At 46.4% G+C, this 19653-nt stretch overlaps 1 protein-coding gene and 1 non-coding gene across 2 annotated transcripts; both read right to left on the reverse strand.

The window, feature by feature from the left end:
- Window positions 1-709: 709 nt before the first annotated feature.
- Window positions 710-8037, reverse strand: LOC127299772 (probable helicase MAGATAMA 3). Its single transcript, XM_051329819.2, has 8 exons — window positions 7783-8037; window positions 5652-6603; window positions 5061-5249; window positions 4878-4973; window positions 4596-4767; window positions 3753-3879; window positions 1895-3670; window positions 710-1786 (listed from the first exon to the last, which is right to left on the reverse strand). The coding sequence occupies exons 2-8, from the start codon at window positions 6394-6396 to the stop codon at window positions 1400-1402; spliced, it is 3492 nt and encodes a 1163-aa protein (XP_051185779.1). The 5' UTR covers window positions 6397-6603; window positions 7783-8037; the 3' UTR covers window positions 710-1399.
- Window positions 8038-9821: 1784 nt separating this feature from the next.
- Window positions 9822-9893, reverse strand: TRNAP-UGG (transfer RNA proline (anticodon UGG)). Its single transcript has one exon. It is a non-coding gene; the product is annotated as a tRNA-Pro (tRNA).
- Window positions 9894-19653: the final 9760 nt, after the last annotated feature.

The following is a 19653-nucleotide window of genomic DNA, read 5'->3' on the forward strand; positions in this document are numbered from 1 at the left end:
AACCAAGCAAGAGTAGGTCTTCACCTCTACTGGGAGGGACCGAACCAAGGTACATTGTTGCCAATCTTGTTCCGGGAGCCTCCAATGTCTCCACCGCCTTCTCCCCTCTCTAAACAAAACACCGACATCACTGGAAATGACAGTACGGAAGCGAAGGTGGCTAACGGTGATTTCCGAACGAGCAAGTCCATTGAGCTTTCCTGTTTGGGAATAACCGCGCAGCGGGTTCATGTGGATCATTCTGAACGATCAAGAAGATCAAGCCAGCCGCGACTGTCTCCTACCAAGGTGACAGGTTTTGCCGAGAAAGGCAAAGTGAAGGAGGTTGCTGGAGTCAATACTCTACTGCTGGAGTTGTTTTGTTAGGGTAAAGTTTGGTTGAGGAGTCTACTGGCGGAAAGATCACTTTCAAGATATGCACCTGTTTGGTGTCTAACGATTTAGCCAGCCAAAGCTAATAGCTGTTGTTAGTTAAAGACAAAACAGAAAATATGCAAAGCCAGACGAGAACAAAATGTGTGGTCATCACACTACAGCACAGACCAACTTACAACCAAGGACATCAAACACCAAAAATGATGCAGCATCTGGAATCAGATCACCTGACTGCAAGCACAGAAGCATCTGCATCTTCAGTACAACGCAACATTCAGGATTCAACCGACACCCATAGCAAACACAAGAAACCATAGGTGACAAACAGGGCAGCTGAATCAAATAGCGCAGCTTTGTCAAAACAGCCAACTTTGTACACACGGACAGGGCTTACTGCGTATTTATGCCACAGAAGAAGCACTGTGTACGCGAGCGAGCAAACTGATTATACAGGTAATGAACAGCGTATTTATCTTCACAGCTAGCAGCTCTAACAGCAAAAGCTTGAACGCTTACCAGCCATAGCAGTCTCAAAATGAAAATGCCCATATTCACCAGCAGCCATAGGGCGGCTTTCAAAATGGAAACGCCTGCTTGCGTATAACAAATAGGTCTATGGAAAGATCATGGATGAGCAAGCGGCAAAATGCCAGGCAACGTCTGTCCAGCTGACAGCCTTGCTCAAGCCTGGCCTATGTAAACGGATATAACACGTCCTGCGTGCTTACACAACACCAAGCACCGGCCTGAGCCCTGAGGCAGCCTTCCTTTGTTCCGCGGCCTGACAAAATCAAGAGCCAAAGCCCAAGTCCCAAACGACAGCATCCAATTAGCCAGTCAAGGCAGCTATGACTGCAACCCCCACCGAGAGGTCTAGCCATCCCATGAGGAATTGGTCGTCTGGCCCTGCACATGACTACCACCCGTGGTGCACATCTTCCGAACAGGCGACGGCTCGCTGCATCATCATCGTTCCATGCTGCGCCACCCCACACAAAAAGTTGCAAACGGCAGTGTGTTCTCCCTAGACTTGCCTCCTTGGATCATTGGACGCATTCGGCCTCCTGGTCGTCCCAAACTGCAAATTTTCCCCAGACCTATCACCAGGGCGAACATCCGGATTCCGATAACTACCGTTTCTCGGAAAAGAGTTGGACTGATCATCCTCGCCGGATCTCATTCCAATCCTGGGTTCAGAAAGCATGCTGAAATGCATCGGTCTAGGTCCACTAGCTCTCATGTTCCTTGTGTTGTTTGAAAAATTCATGCCTCGGGTGTTAGAAGAATTGTTCATGGGTAGGAAGTCACTCGGAATGCTACTCAAGTCCATGAAACATTTCCTCGCCTTTGCATCTGCTACAAGTGCTGCCCAGTCCTCTGACTGCATGAGGGCATTTGCATTACCAATAACCTGAAAAACAACAAAGACTATATTAGTATGATGGCATAAGTCTAGGAGCAAACACCATTAGTACATTTCTCTTGATGCATATTTTTGGAAGGAGGACAGAAAGCATACCCATAGAGCTCTCCTAGCTCGAGTGAGAGCAACATTCATCCGGCGTATATCTGCAACAAAGCCCACACCATGGTTAGAGGCACGGACGCATGACATAATAATCACATCACGCTCCTGGCCTTGAAAAGCATCAACTGTGTTTATGTAGATATCTTTCCCTTCCTCAGTATTCATAACCTCCGCAAATTCCCGCTGAAGACACTTCAACTGCAACTTATATGGAGTGATTATACCAACAGATGCTCTCCTGCCACCATTAGCCTTCAGAAACTTCTGAAGATGACCATACAAACGAAATGCAAATTGTGCTTCATGAACATTCTGGTATGAAGATGACCCACCCCTATGGGACTCACGGCCATGTGACATGTCATAGAAAACGTATGGTGCCATTAGTGCATCTCTATAGTAAGCCTCGTCGGGCAAATTGACAACACTTTCACTATCTGTAAGACGCCCTTGGTAGAAGTATCTTGATGGAAACTCACGGATCTGGGGATGCATCCTATATTGCACTGACAACAAAATTGTAGGGCAACCAGCTTGCTGAAACCTCTCAAAAAGACTCCTGCTGTAGAGTAAAGTTCCAGCGGCTTTGCTAATAACAGTGGCAGGAAGCTGTTGTGGATCACCAACCAAGACACATCTAGCTGCGCCAAGCGAAAGTGCAGGGAGGACTCCTACTTCACTGGCCTGAGCAGCCTCATCAATAACAACCATATCAAAGCCATGACTAAGGTCAGAAAATAACTTGCGGCCACTGCTTGATACTGTAGTAAAAACAATTTCCGCTTCACTGGCAAAACTGGCTTCCAGACTAGCCCTAGCATCTTCTAGATTGAAGTTTCTGCCAGCACGGAACCTGCTTTCTAATATCAGCAGGCGTGACATCTCGACCAGTACTTTATCCCTGCTTTCCACTGAAGCAGCAAGTTTCTGAAGCAGAATATCACGGTTACGGTCCCTTTGAGTAAGCATATCTGGATCTACTCCAAATGAACCCTGGGATCTACCAGCCTGTGCAACCATATTAAGTTCCCTCTGCAGAATAGCTATCTCCTGCGATAGCTGGTGCTCACGGCCTTTTAGCTGATGTAGCCACCCAATGACCTCATCGCGTCCCTTCATTAACAGCTGTTCCGTGCGCCGCTCAACTGAAACAGCTTGTGCAGCACGGGATTGTGAATCAACTCCAACACGAGCGACATCAGGGCGGTAGACCCTCATCTCACCATCTATGAAACCACGGTCAAGAACTCGAGCAAGCAGCTCATCTGTTGCAGCATTTGATGGGGCACAAACAAGCATCCGTGGTTTGGGGCAAAGCTTGGGAAGAGTGCGAAACAGGTTCTGATTCATGTTCTGCAAAACCTCATCCATTGAGCCTGCAGCAACAGTCTCTGAACTGTTGGCAGAACTATCACCAATTTCCTCGTAACTTTCAGGAGCAAGTTTCTTTAGCAGAGCAGCATAATAACGTTGATACTGAACAAGATGAATAACATTTAGCATTCCCCAAACAGTATGAGTTTTCCCTGTCCCTGGAGGACCTTGTACCAATGTGAAAGGCCATGGTTCTTGTTTCTTCACTGCCCCGCTGCTTGTGCCAGCAGCTGTATGCATTGCAGCCCAATGAATTGCTGATAGCTGAGGCCCATTGAATGAATGTTGGAGATGACAAGAAAAGTTAGGAGTGAAACAGTCTGGCATAGCAGGTGGCTGCTCTTGATACTTGGGGAAGTACTCTGGGCTTGGCTGAAGAACCGCATTTTGCATCTGATGGAAATATTTTGATCAAAACCAACTGCAAAATATAACCAAGAAGCCAGATAGAACTTAACTAAGTAGTATGCATCACCTGCACATTAAGACGGCGGAATGCATGCAACGCAACATATTCCCTTTGTGTTGTTGCAAGAGAACCAATACCAGTTAGATACCATGTGCTTTGAGGTTGGAGTTTCCCCAGGATATCAGTCCCGCTGCTGCAAATACAACACAAAAGAAGGAATAATAAGATGACTGAAAGTACAGGATTCAGTTACAAATGTATAAACAATAGATAAATGGTTAAGAATAGTGTTCATAAAATCAAGCAAAGTTAGCAAAGAAATATGAGTTAAATTTAAACCTAACAACCTAGCAGATGAAATCTAAGAAAAATGGCCCATGAACCTTATGGTAAAGCCTTTTAGAATTAGCAAGGTTTAGTTGGGGCCTTGGGGGTGTAGCTTAAATTCATCCAATCGGGTAATGGGCTGCCATGGTTGTCAGCATTAGGAACAACGAAGCTGCAATGAGTTGTAGAGCAGGTACTGCATGCATGTCCAACTGATCGATTTAAGTGTGAGTGGAAAAAAAAGTGCACTGTTTGTGACAAGTAACCCTTAATAAGAAAAGAAAAACTGTGCCTGTGATCAATTTAATAAATCTATCTTACAGGAAATCTCATTTGTCGGTGATACTATGTGCAAGCATGAAGGGAGCAAAGTGGAAGTCTTAATCAGCAAACAACATCGGAGGTATTAACTTTCACAGTAACCTAATCTTGAAAAATGACCATTCCAAATAATAAATCTAGGTGCAAGGAACTAGCAGCAAGGTTCCAGTAAAACCAAGTTAAACAAAAACAAGTTCAGAAGCATTGAATACTGTTTTATCAGTGCAGGACAAGCTAAGTAACAATGATATCAGGAATTACCAGCTAGAATCAGATGGGTTCCCAACATAAAAACGGATAATTGCTCCAATGGGATCACGTGTATCATAAGGCATATGGCGCCGGACTCTACCAACAAGCCGTCCACACAGTGACTCGGTATCTTCGTTTGAACCAAAAGTCTTCCTATTAGAATTATTGCTTGACTGGGCAACTAAAATAACAAAGAAATGGATACATGAGTCCAGTTCATGAAACAGTTCCTTGAGAGTAAGAAATCTGCACACTTAATACATAACTAAAGAAGGAACACAGTAGAACTACCTGGACCAGGCCGAGGAAATGACAAAATTGCGACTTCGCCTTCTTTAAAAGTCCATTTACATTCATGTGCTGGTAGAACAATAACATCATACCATCCTGTGCGCATCAACCATAATAGTCAGTGAGAAATGAGACCGTATCAACTATTATAATTGTTACAAAACATGCCAAAAATGAACATACCTCTATCGCGCCTTTCCACGGTTTTCACACGCACCATTACATGTGCATCCCTTGACACTGCCTCAAGAGACTCCTCATATGAACTGTATAGTTGAGCTCTGCATTCCTCAAAAAGCAAAGGCTCAAAAACTCTAATGTACTCCTCGGCAGATTCAAAGCTTCCAGGAACAGACTGAAGTTCTGACTCGTCTGTTTAGATGAGAAATATAAAATGTTCTTTGTTAAATTAATGGTGCATGCGTAGACAAGGAATTTACATCAATGATGAAACTGCGAAGATGCAATCATCGGGTACAAGGTATAAATTAAAAAAAAGTGCCACAGTATTGAACATGAGAAGTACAAATATGGAACACAAAGCAGTGAGCGGTATAATATTTCAGATTAAGCAAGCACATCAAAAGTAATGCATATCACATGACACAGCATATAATTTTCCAGATTAAACAATGGTCTTACCCCAACTTGTTTGGGACTGAAAGGCTTGGTTGTTGTTGTTGTTGTTGTTGTTGTTGTTGTAAACAATGGTCTTACCATGTTTCTTAAATTAAAGAAATCCAAAAGAAACAGGGAAAATGTAGGAGAACTAACCTGGATTGTGCCAGAACTTATCACTTGTCACTTCCTGTAGAAGTCGTTCAATAGATGTGTCATGATATTGCGTATTGTTCACTGAAGCCTGTTTCTTGGAAACAAGGGACCTCTTGTTGGCAGGTTTCTGATCTGAAGTGTTCTGTCCTGTTAAAACTGCTCTCTGAGAAGAGACTGGCCGGCCCTTGAACTGATTGGAATCCATAGTTTGCCTAAATTGCCTTGGCACAGATTGTTCATACCCATCTGAGGGGGATTCTTCTGCATTCATTTTCTTTGACCAATCCTGGGATGCCAAATCCAAATCACCATTGGATTCAGTATTTTGGTCATCCGGAGCAGCAGAATTACTCCATTCTGCCCCCATCCTTTCAGCTTGCCTCTGATCCCTGATGAGCAGCTGGTTTTGTGATTCTGCAGCTCCTTCACCAATACCACGAGACTGTCTTCTGGGTGTGGATATTGTACCGGTGCCAGCTTGCTTTGCATCCTCGTCATTAATTATCACAGTTTGCCTGGCTCGCTTTTTACCCAGCATTGCTACTTTGTGTTCATCCAACTTAGATCTCTTTACAGGGTTGTTCGCAAGCTTCAAAGCAAAATTGGCTTCTACTCCTCTTACATTCTTTGACCTGATTCGTGGGTCTAAAGCATCCCCATTTTGATTTCCTTCAGAATCAAAAGTTTTCATGGTTTCTAGTCCTGTGGGATCATGATGTGCTGGATCTCTGGGCGGATCAGCCATTTCAGTGACCCTGGGATCAGCAGCAGTCTCGTATTTAATCACATCACCAGATTTAAAGAAAAACCAGGATCAATTTCTTGTGATTCTATTTTCACTTGAGCAGCTGCAGTACCAGCCAACTCTTCTTTGCTGCTGACACAATTTCAGAAGCACCACGTTTATCAAACACCCAAACTACTCACTCTTTGAAGTGCAACAGTCAGAGTCCTGAATTTGAACAAACACAAACACAAAGATGTGAGTAATCTTTGGTATAAATCAGTATAAATATGCCCACTAAACGATAAATAGTGAGCCCCTTAAAGGGTCCAACCCAACCCCAAATTGTTATAAATCTGCCCACTAAACCATAAAGAAACACCTAAAGGTCAAATCTTTGTGACATCACAAAGGGTTCTTGACCACTTTCCTTCACCATTGCTTACATACAACAATCATAAAATAATTAAATAAGGTTTGGCATTTTGTCATAAAAGATCACATCACAAGAATATGAGCATACATAAACGAACATGAACTGTTAAGTTTAGCTAGTGTGGGAAACTATGAATATTTGAGACGTTGAGCAGGCTTTCCCTTATATGACCGAATACAAATCTTTGCAATAGCAAAATAAAATCAAAGAGCTAGACAGATTGATCCACAGTAATTTGGTATGAAGACAACAGTTGTCAAAGGTATCAGCTGCTTCGATTGGATGCGCTCATCATGAGCCAACTCTTGATTTAACACGCATATGCGTGAGAATACAATATGTAACTAAACGTTATGATATTCCACATATTGACTATACGGCAACGAGCAATCGAACTTTTCGCATGTATTAAGGACCTTTAAGCATCTGACAAGAGATCAATTCCGCTGCTATCTTGGCTGGATAATGGCAAATCTACCAGAGACAACAAGACTGTTCTTTTCAGATACTACCTGTGAAGTTTCGGTACACAGTGAAGTCACGGGCAGAACTAACGTGATCCAGGACAGTGAGAAAAGGTAAAACATACAGAAGAAATTATTGCCAGTGAGAAACATGAAGTCAACTATCAAGCGCCCATAGTACCTACAACTGATAGCGCGACACCCTCAGGAAAAGAAACATTGCATAATTCAAGATGAGTTTTTTTTAGGGTTAATTCAAGATGAGTTTTCATGTCTTCAATCCAACAAAGTATTGTTAGACGGACATACTGACGTTCCCTACAAGGAGTGAAGAAGCCTTGGCTATACTAGTAACTAACTGTATGCCATCCTAGAGAAATCCGTTCGTTCGCGTGTTAAATTTGGCACTGTTTAGAGGTAACCCAGCTCATCTGCCGATCTGAGCTCCGGGTGATTCATAGCAACAAGCACGGGGAGGGGAGGAGGCGGGGCCGCCGCATGTGTCACCTGTGAGCACCGCGAGTACGGTGAGCAAGGCGTCTGCCTTGCCGTCGGCGCCGGACACCGATGCGCCGCCGCGCTCGTCGTGCACTCACTTCCGCGCCTACAGCTCTCACTTCACCTCCGGTCCGCCCTCGCCGCCGGCGCCTTCCACCTCCTCGACGCGCCGTCACCGATGCGCCGCCACGACCGCCTCGAGGATTTCGACTGGGTGGGTTGGACACTTTTCCTGAATCGAACTCGGCCCCAAACCTGCCCGAACAGTCGTGCGGGTCGAACCCGAAGATCAGTCAAACCGGGTCTAGACCGCGTCGACGGGTTCGGCCCGGGAAGAGCCGGTTGCCTGCTATCCAGTGTCCACACAAGACACAACTGTTCAATTCTTTTTTTTTTTTTTTTTTTTTTTTTGAGATCGACATAACTGCTCAATTCGTGTGTACGCAAGTGGGTCGATTTAAGCCACCTCTACATTTTTTAGTGAAAAAATAATAACTAACTTTTGTAAAATGATGATATTGTTAGAAAAGTTAGTTATTCTTTTAATAAAGAGTGTACCCTAAATTTGATCCACTTGCACATATCTATCTATCTATCTATCTATCTATCTATCTATCTATCTATATTATTATATACATCTGATTCACGCCCATCGCTTTTAAGGTAAATCGCCCCTCATTCCCCGTTGCCAATAATCACCATATCAAATTGATGCTTGTGCTTGTGCTTACATAGACTCCTAAAATTGAAACATTATCATGAGTAAAATACAAGAACGGCTGAGATTAGAGGATACATGTTCGGAATTAGGGGTAGGATGGCTGAGATTACACGATATCACGATACCCCTTCAGGGGTTTATACTATTTTGATATATGGAGGTCAAATTAAATAGGTCTTTCCTTGTATGTCACTCCAAAAAAATAAATCGCACTTCCTAGTGCACGCTATCAAATTGGAATCTATCTTTACTAGTAAAGGTGCGCGTGGCACGAATATATTATAATCTTTAATAATTTTATTTATTTTGTATCATATTTGATAGCGTGCCTTCTAGGGTATAACTCCATCAATTGGCATCCTAGCCTAGAGGAAGATCACCTTTCACTGATTTGAAGGTGACTAGGGAGTGGTTGCCCTTCAGAAGTAGTCTCCGTCATCTCCTAGGAGACGTATCACCAGCATCGTCTCTCCACCTCTAGACCCGCAATATATGGACTGACCTTTCTTGTCCCCTCGCCGGCCGGAGGAAGAAAGTAAGCTCCTAAGTCCTAACTGGGACATCTGAAAGTCGCCCCACCAATCACTTGAATCAAAAGGCAGCGCAACAGCCTGCCTCCGCCCCTCGCCACCAAGGGCGATCAAAGGATGTCTTCCATCGCCACCCCTTGACTTCAGATCATGGCCACAAGACACGATCTTGTTGAAAGGAACAAAGGTCCTCCCATCCACTTCCCCGCTACGACCAAAGAAGCGAGGAAACAAGAAGAGGAAACCCAAAAATCCGTTAGACAGCCGAACCAACTACTCCTACCGCTACAAGATCTGAGAGAGGGGCGGGGAAGGGGGGATGACTCTCGTTTGTTTTCGAGAGGGAGGGCTCAGAGTGTTCGTCATCTCATAAGACGTTTTTTTAGTGAGATCTGACATTCACCGTGTTGCTATAATGTTGCGAATGTTTCGTGTTACGGAAAATTATGTCATAAGACCATTTATTATTATATATGTTGGGCCATAAAAGATAATATTCATTTTGAATCATTGTTCATGTAGAGGCAAATCATCCCACCAAAACCTTGCATTAGCATTCACCATGGGAAATAATTAAGAACAAAACATATTAACCATGAAATATATTTATGAAAACTATGTCATAAGACCATTTATTATTGTGTTCGGCCAGAAAATATAATTTTTGTTTGGAATTATTGTTCATGTAGAGGCAAACCAGACACAACTTGTGCGTCCCCCATGCTCTCCAACGAAAACTTTGCATTAGCATTACGGGAAACATAAGTAATTAAGAACAATACATACTGAAAAAATGGGGGGCATTCCGAGAATCGAACTCGGGACCTCTCGCACCCAAAGCGAGAATCATACCACTAGACCAAATGCCCTGGATGCTAATTGTTTTGTAAACACGTTATTAATCTAATCCTTCATCCGGGCTCGCAAAAACAAAATACCATGAGTTTCTAAATCATCCAATTACAAACAAAAATATGTAAAATGCCGTTAAATTTTTGTTCAGCTGTACATGTTTATGGCAAGTAACTCACAAATAGAAACGCTAAAAACGGAAAATATTATATCCATTGACAGAAAGAAAGAGGTAGTGTTAAATATTTGGGTAACTTTCGCTACTCCAATCAGTTGCACCTTTCAAATCCTTACGAAAACTCCATGGAACAATGCAATTCCTCGCAGCTGGAGCATAGATTGTCTTCATAATTTTAGGTTCTCACTCAAAGACAAAAGGCACGTTCAAGATCTGTAATTTTATTTATAGCATCTCTTCGTGAGGAAGACATAACAGATTATACTGAACATCAGGAGGTCGAGAATTCGGTGGCCACAACCAAGAAGACAAAGACCCAGGGTCTGGAAGGCCGAGACTCGACCAGGGTCGTGCACTGTATCACTAATTTTATTTATAACATCTCTTTGCACTGTATCACTCCGTTTGGGTGGCTGCTTCATCTTTGACTGCAAATTCTGATTTCTGCATGGGAGTACGTCTTGCTGCAACTTATTCCATCTTTCCAAAATCGCCTCGACCTACTCCATCCACATACAGAAACGCCTATGGAAATAATCTGAACTTACCAAAACATTAGAGGTAAGTTTAGGTTAGCTTTGTCCTTGTTTATTAGGTAAGTGCATGGCTGCCGTGTTGGAGTTGGAGCCCTTGTAGTGCTAGGAATCCATGTACGAGCAGGTCAGCTGTGTATATATACATGGTCGTGTTCGTCAGTTCTGAACCGCGAAGTTTTTAGAGCTAAAGAGGAAGAAACACAAGGCGCGAAACGAGCACCAGATCAACTCGCTCCCCTCGACCAACATGTCGACGCCCTACCTTTGCTCGGCGTGCGGCTCCCGCACCCACCGCAGGAACCACTGCGCCGCCTCGCCGTGCTCCCGCTGCGGCGGCGACGACCATTTCGAGGTCTTCTGCAGTACCCCAGCCGGCTTCGACCCACGCTCTACGGAGGCCCGCTGCGGCGTTTGCGGCGGCGCAGGCCACGGCGACGACGACTGCGCCACCATCGAGACGGCCCACATCCGGTGCGAGACCTGCGGCAAGATGGGGCACGAACCCATGGACTGCCCCACTCGCACCGGCGGAGCAGACGACCCCTAGCAAACTGGAGGGGATACGACGCCTGCGCCAACTGCGGTGAGCCGGGCCACTCCCAGCCCGACTGCCCCCACCTTCACCCGCCGCCGGGGTATTGATCGGGCACAGCACAGAACCCTTCATGTATCCATTCGTTAGCCAGTCTCAACTCATCTGCAAGGCCGTACGTGTTAGCCAGTGCCAGTCTGAACTCAACTGCAATCCATGTATCTTTGTCTGAAACTCTGAATTAAGAATCCATGTATCTTGTGTTGCAAAAATCAATGTGTGCCTCGATCCCAACTTAATTGGCTGCCAATGTAACTGTTCGTTTCGTGTGGCCTTGGCACTATGGTGGAAGTGGTTGTGTCATCCTGTTTTTTGGCTAATTGACTAACCTTTTTCTACTTTGTGAATTTAGTCGATGAAAACATGCAAAGGTTTTGCATCAACCTACAAAACAACAATACATTATGGCTCGTTTTCATGTTATACAGTAGGTTTGTTTTCATTTGCTTCGAATGAGTGGCAATGAACACGCTGTCTGGATGGGCATAGCAACGTTGATTTATCGCTCCTAATTAGTGACAGCCTGAGAACCAAACACAACGGATTGCCTCCGTGGATTCGCGATTCAGTTATTCACAGCGACCACCAGAGTAGTTGTCAACGGGGTTCCAAGGAGTAGTTTCACGCACGCCAGAGGGCTGCGGCTGGGAGACCCGATTTCACTCATGTTCTTCGTCATGGTGATGTAGGTCCCCTCAGTTATCATGATCAAACAAGTTGAAGAGCAAATCCTCTCGCCAATGCCACTAATCAGCGCTCTTCAGAGAATGTCAACATTTGCTGATGACGTTGTCCTTCTTACCGAACCCAGGGGGTCAGATGTGCACCGACCACCGCCTGTTAGAGCATCTCCAGCCGCGTCCCCCAAAGCGTCCCCCAAACCGCGCCGGATTGAGCGCTTGGAGGACGTGTTTTGTTCGTGCCGCCTTTGGGGGACGTCGCTCCCCAGCCGCGTTCCCCAAACGCCGCCCCCAAACATTTAAAATACGGAGTACTTCTTTTTAACACAGAACCATTTATCAAATATAGCATATGAATAAAAATGTTTGCGAGGATTGTTTTCAAATTAAATTACAACAAACAATAAAACAAGTAAACAAATATAATAAATAGGGGTAGATGCTACATCAAGGTGCCACGGTATTTCCTTTGATCCTCCACAAATGCTCAACGAGATCAGCTTGAAGTTGCTCATGCAAAGTGAGAATTCTTCAGACCTGATGGATTCGAGATTGTTTTGACAAAAGAGGCCCATTTTGGATATATACCATCGGCTAGATAATAAACTTTGGTATATTCGTGGCCATTGATCTCATAGTTGCATGGTGGAGCATGCCCTTCCACTAGTCTGCTGAACACCGGAGACTGCTGCAACACGTTGATGTCATTGTGTGATCCCGCCATGCCAAAGAAAGAATGCCAAATCCACAGGTCATAATCTGCCACAGCTTCAAGCACCACACTGCAATATCCATGACGGCCTTTGTATATACCTTGCCAAGCAAACGGGCGGTTCTTCCATGCCCAGTACATGCAATCGATGCTTCCAAGCATTCTAGGAAATCCTCTGGCAGCATTTTGTGCCATGATCCTTGCAGTCTCTTCCTCAGTTGGCCCTCTCAAATAGTATTTGCCAAACTTTCCCACCACAGCTCGGCAAAACTTGTACATGCACTCAATGGCAGTAGTGATATAGCCCCGGTCACCGACGTCGCTACACCAAGACCAACAAGTCCCCCAAGTGGACCGATGACACGAGCCCGAGTTAAAGCTCTACATGATGAGGTGAACTCGCTCCTCACCACCCTTGATCTTGGTACCCCTTTGGATGGATTGCTACCTCATGCCGACGAGTTATGTGTCATTAGGTACAAGGAGCATCAAGGTCACCAAGAGGAGGACACACCATGGCCAAAGGGAGGAGAGGAGCAGCTGGACATGAAGATGGACATGGAGCTGGACTGGAAGTCGCACGAAGAGCGCAAGGAAGAGAAGATGGACGGCCGGTCCAGAACCCGGTCAGACCGGCCTCCTGACCGGGCCACCCGGTCCCCAGCCCGGTCTGACCGGCCTCCTGACCGGGCCGCCTGGTCCAAACCGGGTTTTGCGCTCGTGCCATCCGGGCAACATCCCGGGGCCTCGGAACCTCGTCCGGTTGCCGCCCGGTCACAGGCCCGGTCAGGACCGGCCTGCCCGGTCACAGGCCCGGTCTGACCGGCTCCCTGACCGGCCTGCACGACTTAAGTCATATTTTCGGCCCGAACTTACCTTTTCGGCCTGTGACGTCTTGTAAGACTATATAAGCACCCCAAACACCCCTTTAGCTCTGGAGACTTGTTTTGAACTCAAACCTAACTTTGAGCTTAGTCTCCCTTGGGTATCATCCCTCTGTAATCAAGGCCATCCTTGTTGTTGATTTGGAAATTGTTGAGTGAGATTTTAGTACAAGCTACTCTCTCTCCCTCACCAATCCCCTTTTCTCCAACACCAATCTCTCACCGGGAATTCTGCCGCGTGCCTCTTCCGGGTGATTCTATTGGCGTGGTCCATCGAGCCACGGGGGTAAGTATCGGGTGTATCGGGTTGGTGTGCGTGCGTGAGTCTCGGAGTTCCTCGTGTTCGTCGTGTTCTTCGTGTTCCTCGCGTTTTCCCATCTTCCCTCTTGATTTCGAAGTCAATCTGCGAGATCGGGCCACACACGGGGTCTTAGACCTCATCATATGGTATCAGCAGCTCTTGGTTACCGCGGATTTGACCTCCCACCCACCCGATTTCGTTCCTAGAAAATTTTCCAAAAAATAGCCCTAAATTGCCTCTTGACCGATCTGTGATTTGGTTGCGTTTTGAGTGGTTTTGGTCCGTGGATCTGGTGTTGTTGTGCTTGATCTACTATTTCCCCAACTTTTAGCCTCCAATTCCATCGTTTCCCTTCGATTTGGTCGATTTGGCTTGGTTTTCGTGAAGAACAGGAGAGAGAAAGCTTCATCCCGCGAAATCCGGTTGAGCAGCCGGTCAACCGGGCCCACGACCGGCCGAGCCAGCCCAGAACCCGGTCGACCGGGCGGCAAACCGGGCAAGCCGGTCCACAACCCAGTCCAACCGGGCCTCCGACCGGGCGACGCAACGCCCCTCCTTCGACCTCGACATCCGGCGATCTCCACCACCACCACCACCACCACCACCATCATCGCAGGTATAACTTGCAGGTTTCACCTTGTAACCCCTCTTCCTTTTGCGATCTATCCCATCGAGCATTGCTTGTCTAGTGTTGCGAGACATTGCACGTGGCCCCGCATTGTGAGGTGTGTGTGTCGCGTTGAGTAAGGCACCCAAGCAAACACTCGTGTGGCAAGATAGCAAAAGCGAGGCTAACGCTAACATAGTGCGTGAAAAAGCCCCAAAAACAAAAAAAGAGTGCGAGTAGCACCATACATCCATACATCCATACGCCCATACATACAAAGTGTCCACGTGCCACCAAAGATACAAACGAGTGCAAGTGCCAACATATACAAGAGAGAAAAAGCGTTTAAGCAAAGAGAGATAGGAGAAGAGAGCCGCGTGTGAATCTTGTTGTCTCTTCCTTTGCAACCAAAGCTTTGGCTCTCCTTGTGTTAGTGTGACACCGAGCACTTATACATACACTTTTCCGCTCACTTTTGGTTGCACTAACCCCATTTATCTCGTGTGTGTGTTCCACAACTTTTTCCGTGTTTATAGTGATCTTCACATTGACATTTGGATTTTTGGACTTTACCCACTTTTAACAACATACTCGATCTTGGATTTGTCTTTTGGCTTTCCACAACACTCGCCTAACACCATATTTGCTAGCTTTTGCGTGTGGTTTTGCGTGTGTTCCCGATACACTTGATCTTGCTTTCGGTTTGGTGGATTGCCTCAATACTATCTTACCTTGGTAAGAGTGCGAGGTAGTCTCCTTCCACTAACATACACAACATAGTTCTTGTCTTTGCATCATGGATAGGAACGGAGATACCAATAGGGATGAAGAGATCCTCCGCAACACCGAGAGGTTGGCTACCCAACACAACCTATGGACGCAACGACAAGAGTTCAAGGACCAACTCTCCCTCTTCGAGACCCGCATCGATGAGCAATACGATGAGGTGGCTCACAACTTCGCCACCGTGAACCAAGACTTGGCCCTTCTTCGTGAAGCTACGGACAACTTGAATGGCCAAATGGCGGCCAATGATGCCAACATGGAGCGACGCATGGATAGCCTCGAGCGCGCCATCACCAACTTGGGTCGTCATCGTCGACACCGCTCTACTTCCTCTTCATCAAGCTCGTCACAAGACTATTACTCTCATGGTGGCATTTCGTCCCCAAGCTCTTCTTCAAGGCATGAAGACCATCATCGACATCACCGCTCACATGCTCGTCATGAAGACTCCCGCTCCAACTCTAGGCGTGGAGAAATACATCGCCATGCTCGCCCACATGAGCGTCCTCAACAAGACCAAGTCCTTCACCAAGATCGTCACCAAGCGGATCGCCATGCCCACCATGGGCGTGATGGCCATCCCCAAGACCAAGATCCTCAAGATCAACCTCGGCGAGATCTTCGTCGCCACCCTCGCCATGACCAACGTGGACGAGGAGAGCTACACCATGATCAAGATGAGAGACCCAACGTTGAGCATCGTCCTCAACCGCGACAAGATCTTCAACCACATCCTCACCGTGAAGCAAGTGAAGCAAGTGTGCACCTCCAACACCAACCCAATGCTATGGTTGGTCGTAGAAGACCTCCTATTCCACCTCTAGCCGCAAGAGATGACGGCGCCCCTCCTCGTAGAAGAAACTTGGAGGATGAAGAGAACATGTATGGCAAGCTCAAGTTCAACATGCCCAAGTTCAAAGGTGAAGACGACGCCGAAGCTTACCTCTCATGGGCACTCAAGGTGGACAAGATCTTCCGCATCCACAACTACTCCGGTGCCAAGAAAGTGGCTATGGCATCACTCGAGTTTGAAGACTACGCCAACACTTGGTGGGAGCAAGTCCTCACTCTTCGAGAAGAAAAGGGTGAACCTCCTATTGACACTTGGGAAGATATGAAGAAGGAGATGCATGCTCGCTTTGTTCCCGCACACTACATGACCGACCTCTTCAACAAGCTCCAAAAGTTGAAGCAAGGCACCAAGACCGTTGAGGAGTTCTACAAGGAGATGGAGCTCACTATGATGCGAGCCAACATCCAAGAGTCCGAAGAGCAAACCATTGCTCGCTTCTTCAATGGCCTCTCTTACCCCATCAAGAGGATCGTCGAGTTCCAACCCTACTCCAACATGGTTGAATTAGTCCACCAAGCATCGAAGGCCGAGCGCCAAGTGATTGAGGACATCAAGTACTCCAAGGCCAAGTCCTATTTCTCCTCCAAGCTCGCTACATCGACTCCTCCTACTACATCAACTACTTATGCTACAAGCGCCAAAGCCGACGCATCCTCTACACCTTCCAAGAAACCGACTATCCAAAGTCGCATGAAGCAAACGGTCTCCTCCACCGCCTCCTCTAAGGCATCCACGGGACCCTCTAGTGTCACTTGCTTCAAGTGTGGCACCCAAGGTCACAAATCGTTTGAGTGCAAGAACACCAAGGTCATGATCACTATGGAGAATGGTGACATCGAGACTCTTGATGAGGATGAATATGAAGCCCTTGTGCAAGCCGCCGTGGAAAGTGAAGAAGCTTATGAGCAAGAATGTGGAGAAGATCCTCTCTTATGTGAGCATGACCCAAGTCCCTCACTTGTGGTCACAAGGGTGCTAACCACACAACCTCATGCTATGGAAGAGCAACGGTGTAACATCTTCCAAACCCGTGCCGGAATTGGTGGCAAGTCGATCAAGGTCATCATAGATGGTGGAAGTTGCCACAACCTTGCGAGCACCGAGTTGTGTGAGAAGCTCAACCTCACTCTCCGCAAGCATTCTCACCCCTACCATATCCAATGGTTGAGTGACAAGGGCAACGTCAAGATACAACATACCGTCACCGTCAACTTCAAGATCGGCCCTTATGAGGACACCATCGAGTGTGACGTGGTACCCATGACGGTGTGCCACATGTTGCTTGGCCGCCCTTGGCAATATGACAAGAAGGCTATACATGATGGACTCTCCAACACATACACCTTCAAGGTCAACGACAAGAAGTTCGAGTTGCGCCCGATGACTCCTAGCCAAATCATCGCGGATAATGCGAAGGCTTTAGCGAGGGCACAAATCCGCACCCACCATAGTGAGATGAGAGGAGAGGGAGCGTCCCACCACAAAGATAGTGAGCGCCACAAGCCATATATGAGTGAGTCCAAGAGTGTCCTTCTAGCCACCAAGAGTGAGTGGAGAGAGCTCCAAGAGAACCCATCCACCATATTGCACTATGTGCTCATATGCAAGGGACCCTCGCCGGCGGCTAACGACTTAACCAACAGTCCTCCGTCTTTGTTGTCTATTTTGCAGGAATTTCAAGACGTCTTCCCCGACGAGCTCCCTCATGGACTACCACCACTCCGTGGCATAGAACACCGCATCGACCTCATACCCGGCGCTCCGCTCCCAAACCGTGCCGCCTACCGCACCAACCCCGAAGAGACCAAGGAGATCAACCGCCAAATTCAAGATCTCCTCGCCAAAGGGTACGTCCGCGAAAGCCTTAGCCCTTGTGCGGTTCCCGTGATCCTTGTGCCTAAACCGGATGAGACGCAACGGATGTGTATGGATTGTCGCCCCATCAATGCCATTACCGTCCGTTACCGCCATCCCATTCCGCGTTTAGACGACATGCTTGATGAACTTAGTGGTGCCACGATTTTCTCTAAAGTCGATTTGCGTAGTGGTTACCATCAAATCCGCATGGCTATTGGTGATGAATGGAAAACGGCATTCAAGACCAAACTCGGTCTCTATGAATGGCTCGTTATGCCTTTTGGTCTTTCCAATGCTCCATCAACTTTCATGCGCCTCATGAATCACATCTTGCGTCCTCTCATTGGCAAGAGCGTGGTTGTCCACTTCGATGATATTCTTATTTATAGCAAAAACCTCGAGGACCATGTGCAACATGTGAGAGAAGTCTTGTGCATCTTGCGTCATGAAAAGCTTTATGCTAACCTCCCCAAGTGCACATTTGCTCAAAACAAATTGGTTTTTCTTGGTTTTGTGGTTTCCGCTAATGGGATTGAAGTTGATTCTTCCAAGGTGGAGGCCATCCATAATTGGCCTACCCCTACAAATGTTGGCCAAGTCCGAAGCTTCCATGGACTTGCCGGGTTTTACCGCCGCTTTGTGAAAGATTTTAGCACCATTGCTTGCCCTTTGAATGAGCTTACCAAGAAGAATGTTCCGTTTGTTTGGGGCAAGGCCCAACAAAATGCTTTTGATGAGTTGAAGAAACGCCTTACCGAAGCTCCACTTCTTGTTCTTCCAAATTTTGCCAAAACTTTTGAGATTGAGTGTGATGCAAGTGGGCTTGGTATTGGTGGTGTTCTCATGCAAGAGGGCAAACCCGTGGCATACTATAGTGAGAAGTTAGATGGCGCACGCCTCAACTATCCTATATATGACAAGGAGCTCTACGCTTTGGTTCGTGTTCTTGAAGTTTGGCAACACTATCTTTGGCCAAAAGAGTTTATCATTCATTCCGACCATGAGTCCTTGAAATATTTGAAAAGTCAACACAACTTGAACAAACGACATGCAAAATGGGTCGAGTTCATTGAGTCCTTCCCATATGTGATCAAATACAAGAAGGGCAAGGACAATGTTGTGGCGGATGCTCTTTCCCGCAAAAACACCCTTTTGCTAACTCGTTTGGATTTTCATGTTTTGGGACTTGAAGAGATCAAAGAACTCTATTCTTCCGATTCTTTCTTTGCTCCAATTTTTGAGAAGTGCTCCGTTGAGCGAGGAGTGGATGATTTCTATTTGCATGATGGCTATTTGTTTAAAGCTAACAAGATTTGCATTCCCGAGTCTTCGCTTCGAAAATTGCTTTTGCAAGAGTCTCATGGAGGAGGTCTTATGGGTCACTTTGGACGTGACAAGACATATGCCATGCTCTCAACCCACTACTATTGGCCAAAGATGAAGCGAGATGTGGAGCGCCTTTGCCGTCGGTGCACAACATGCTTACAGGCTAAGTCTACCTCCAACCCTTATGGTCTTTACATGCCATTGCCTATTCCTTATGCACCATGGACCGATATTAGCATGGACTTCGTCCTAGGCTTACCTCGCACTAAGCATGGTCATGATTCCATATTTGTTGTAGTGGATAGATTCTCTAAGATGGCTCATTTCATACCTTGCCATAAGAGCGACGATGCTTCACACATTGCTTCATTGTTTTTCAGGGAAATTGTTCGCTTACATGGAGTACCGCAAAGCATTGTGTCGGATCGAGACGTCAAGTTCATGAGTTATCTTTGGAAGTCGCTC

This window comes from Lolium perenne, chromosome 5 (genome assembly GCF_019359855.2).
Source record: "Lolium perenne isolate Kyuss_39 chromosome 5, Kyuss_2.0, whole genome shotgun sequence".
Lineage (NCBI taxonomy): Eukaryota > Viridiplantae > Streptophyta > Magnoliopsida > Poales > Poaceae > Lolium > Lolium perenne.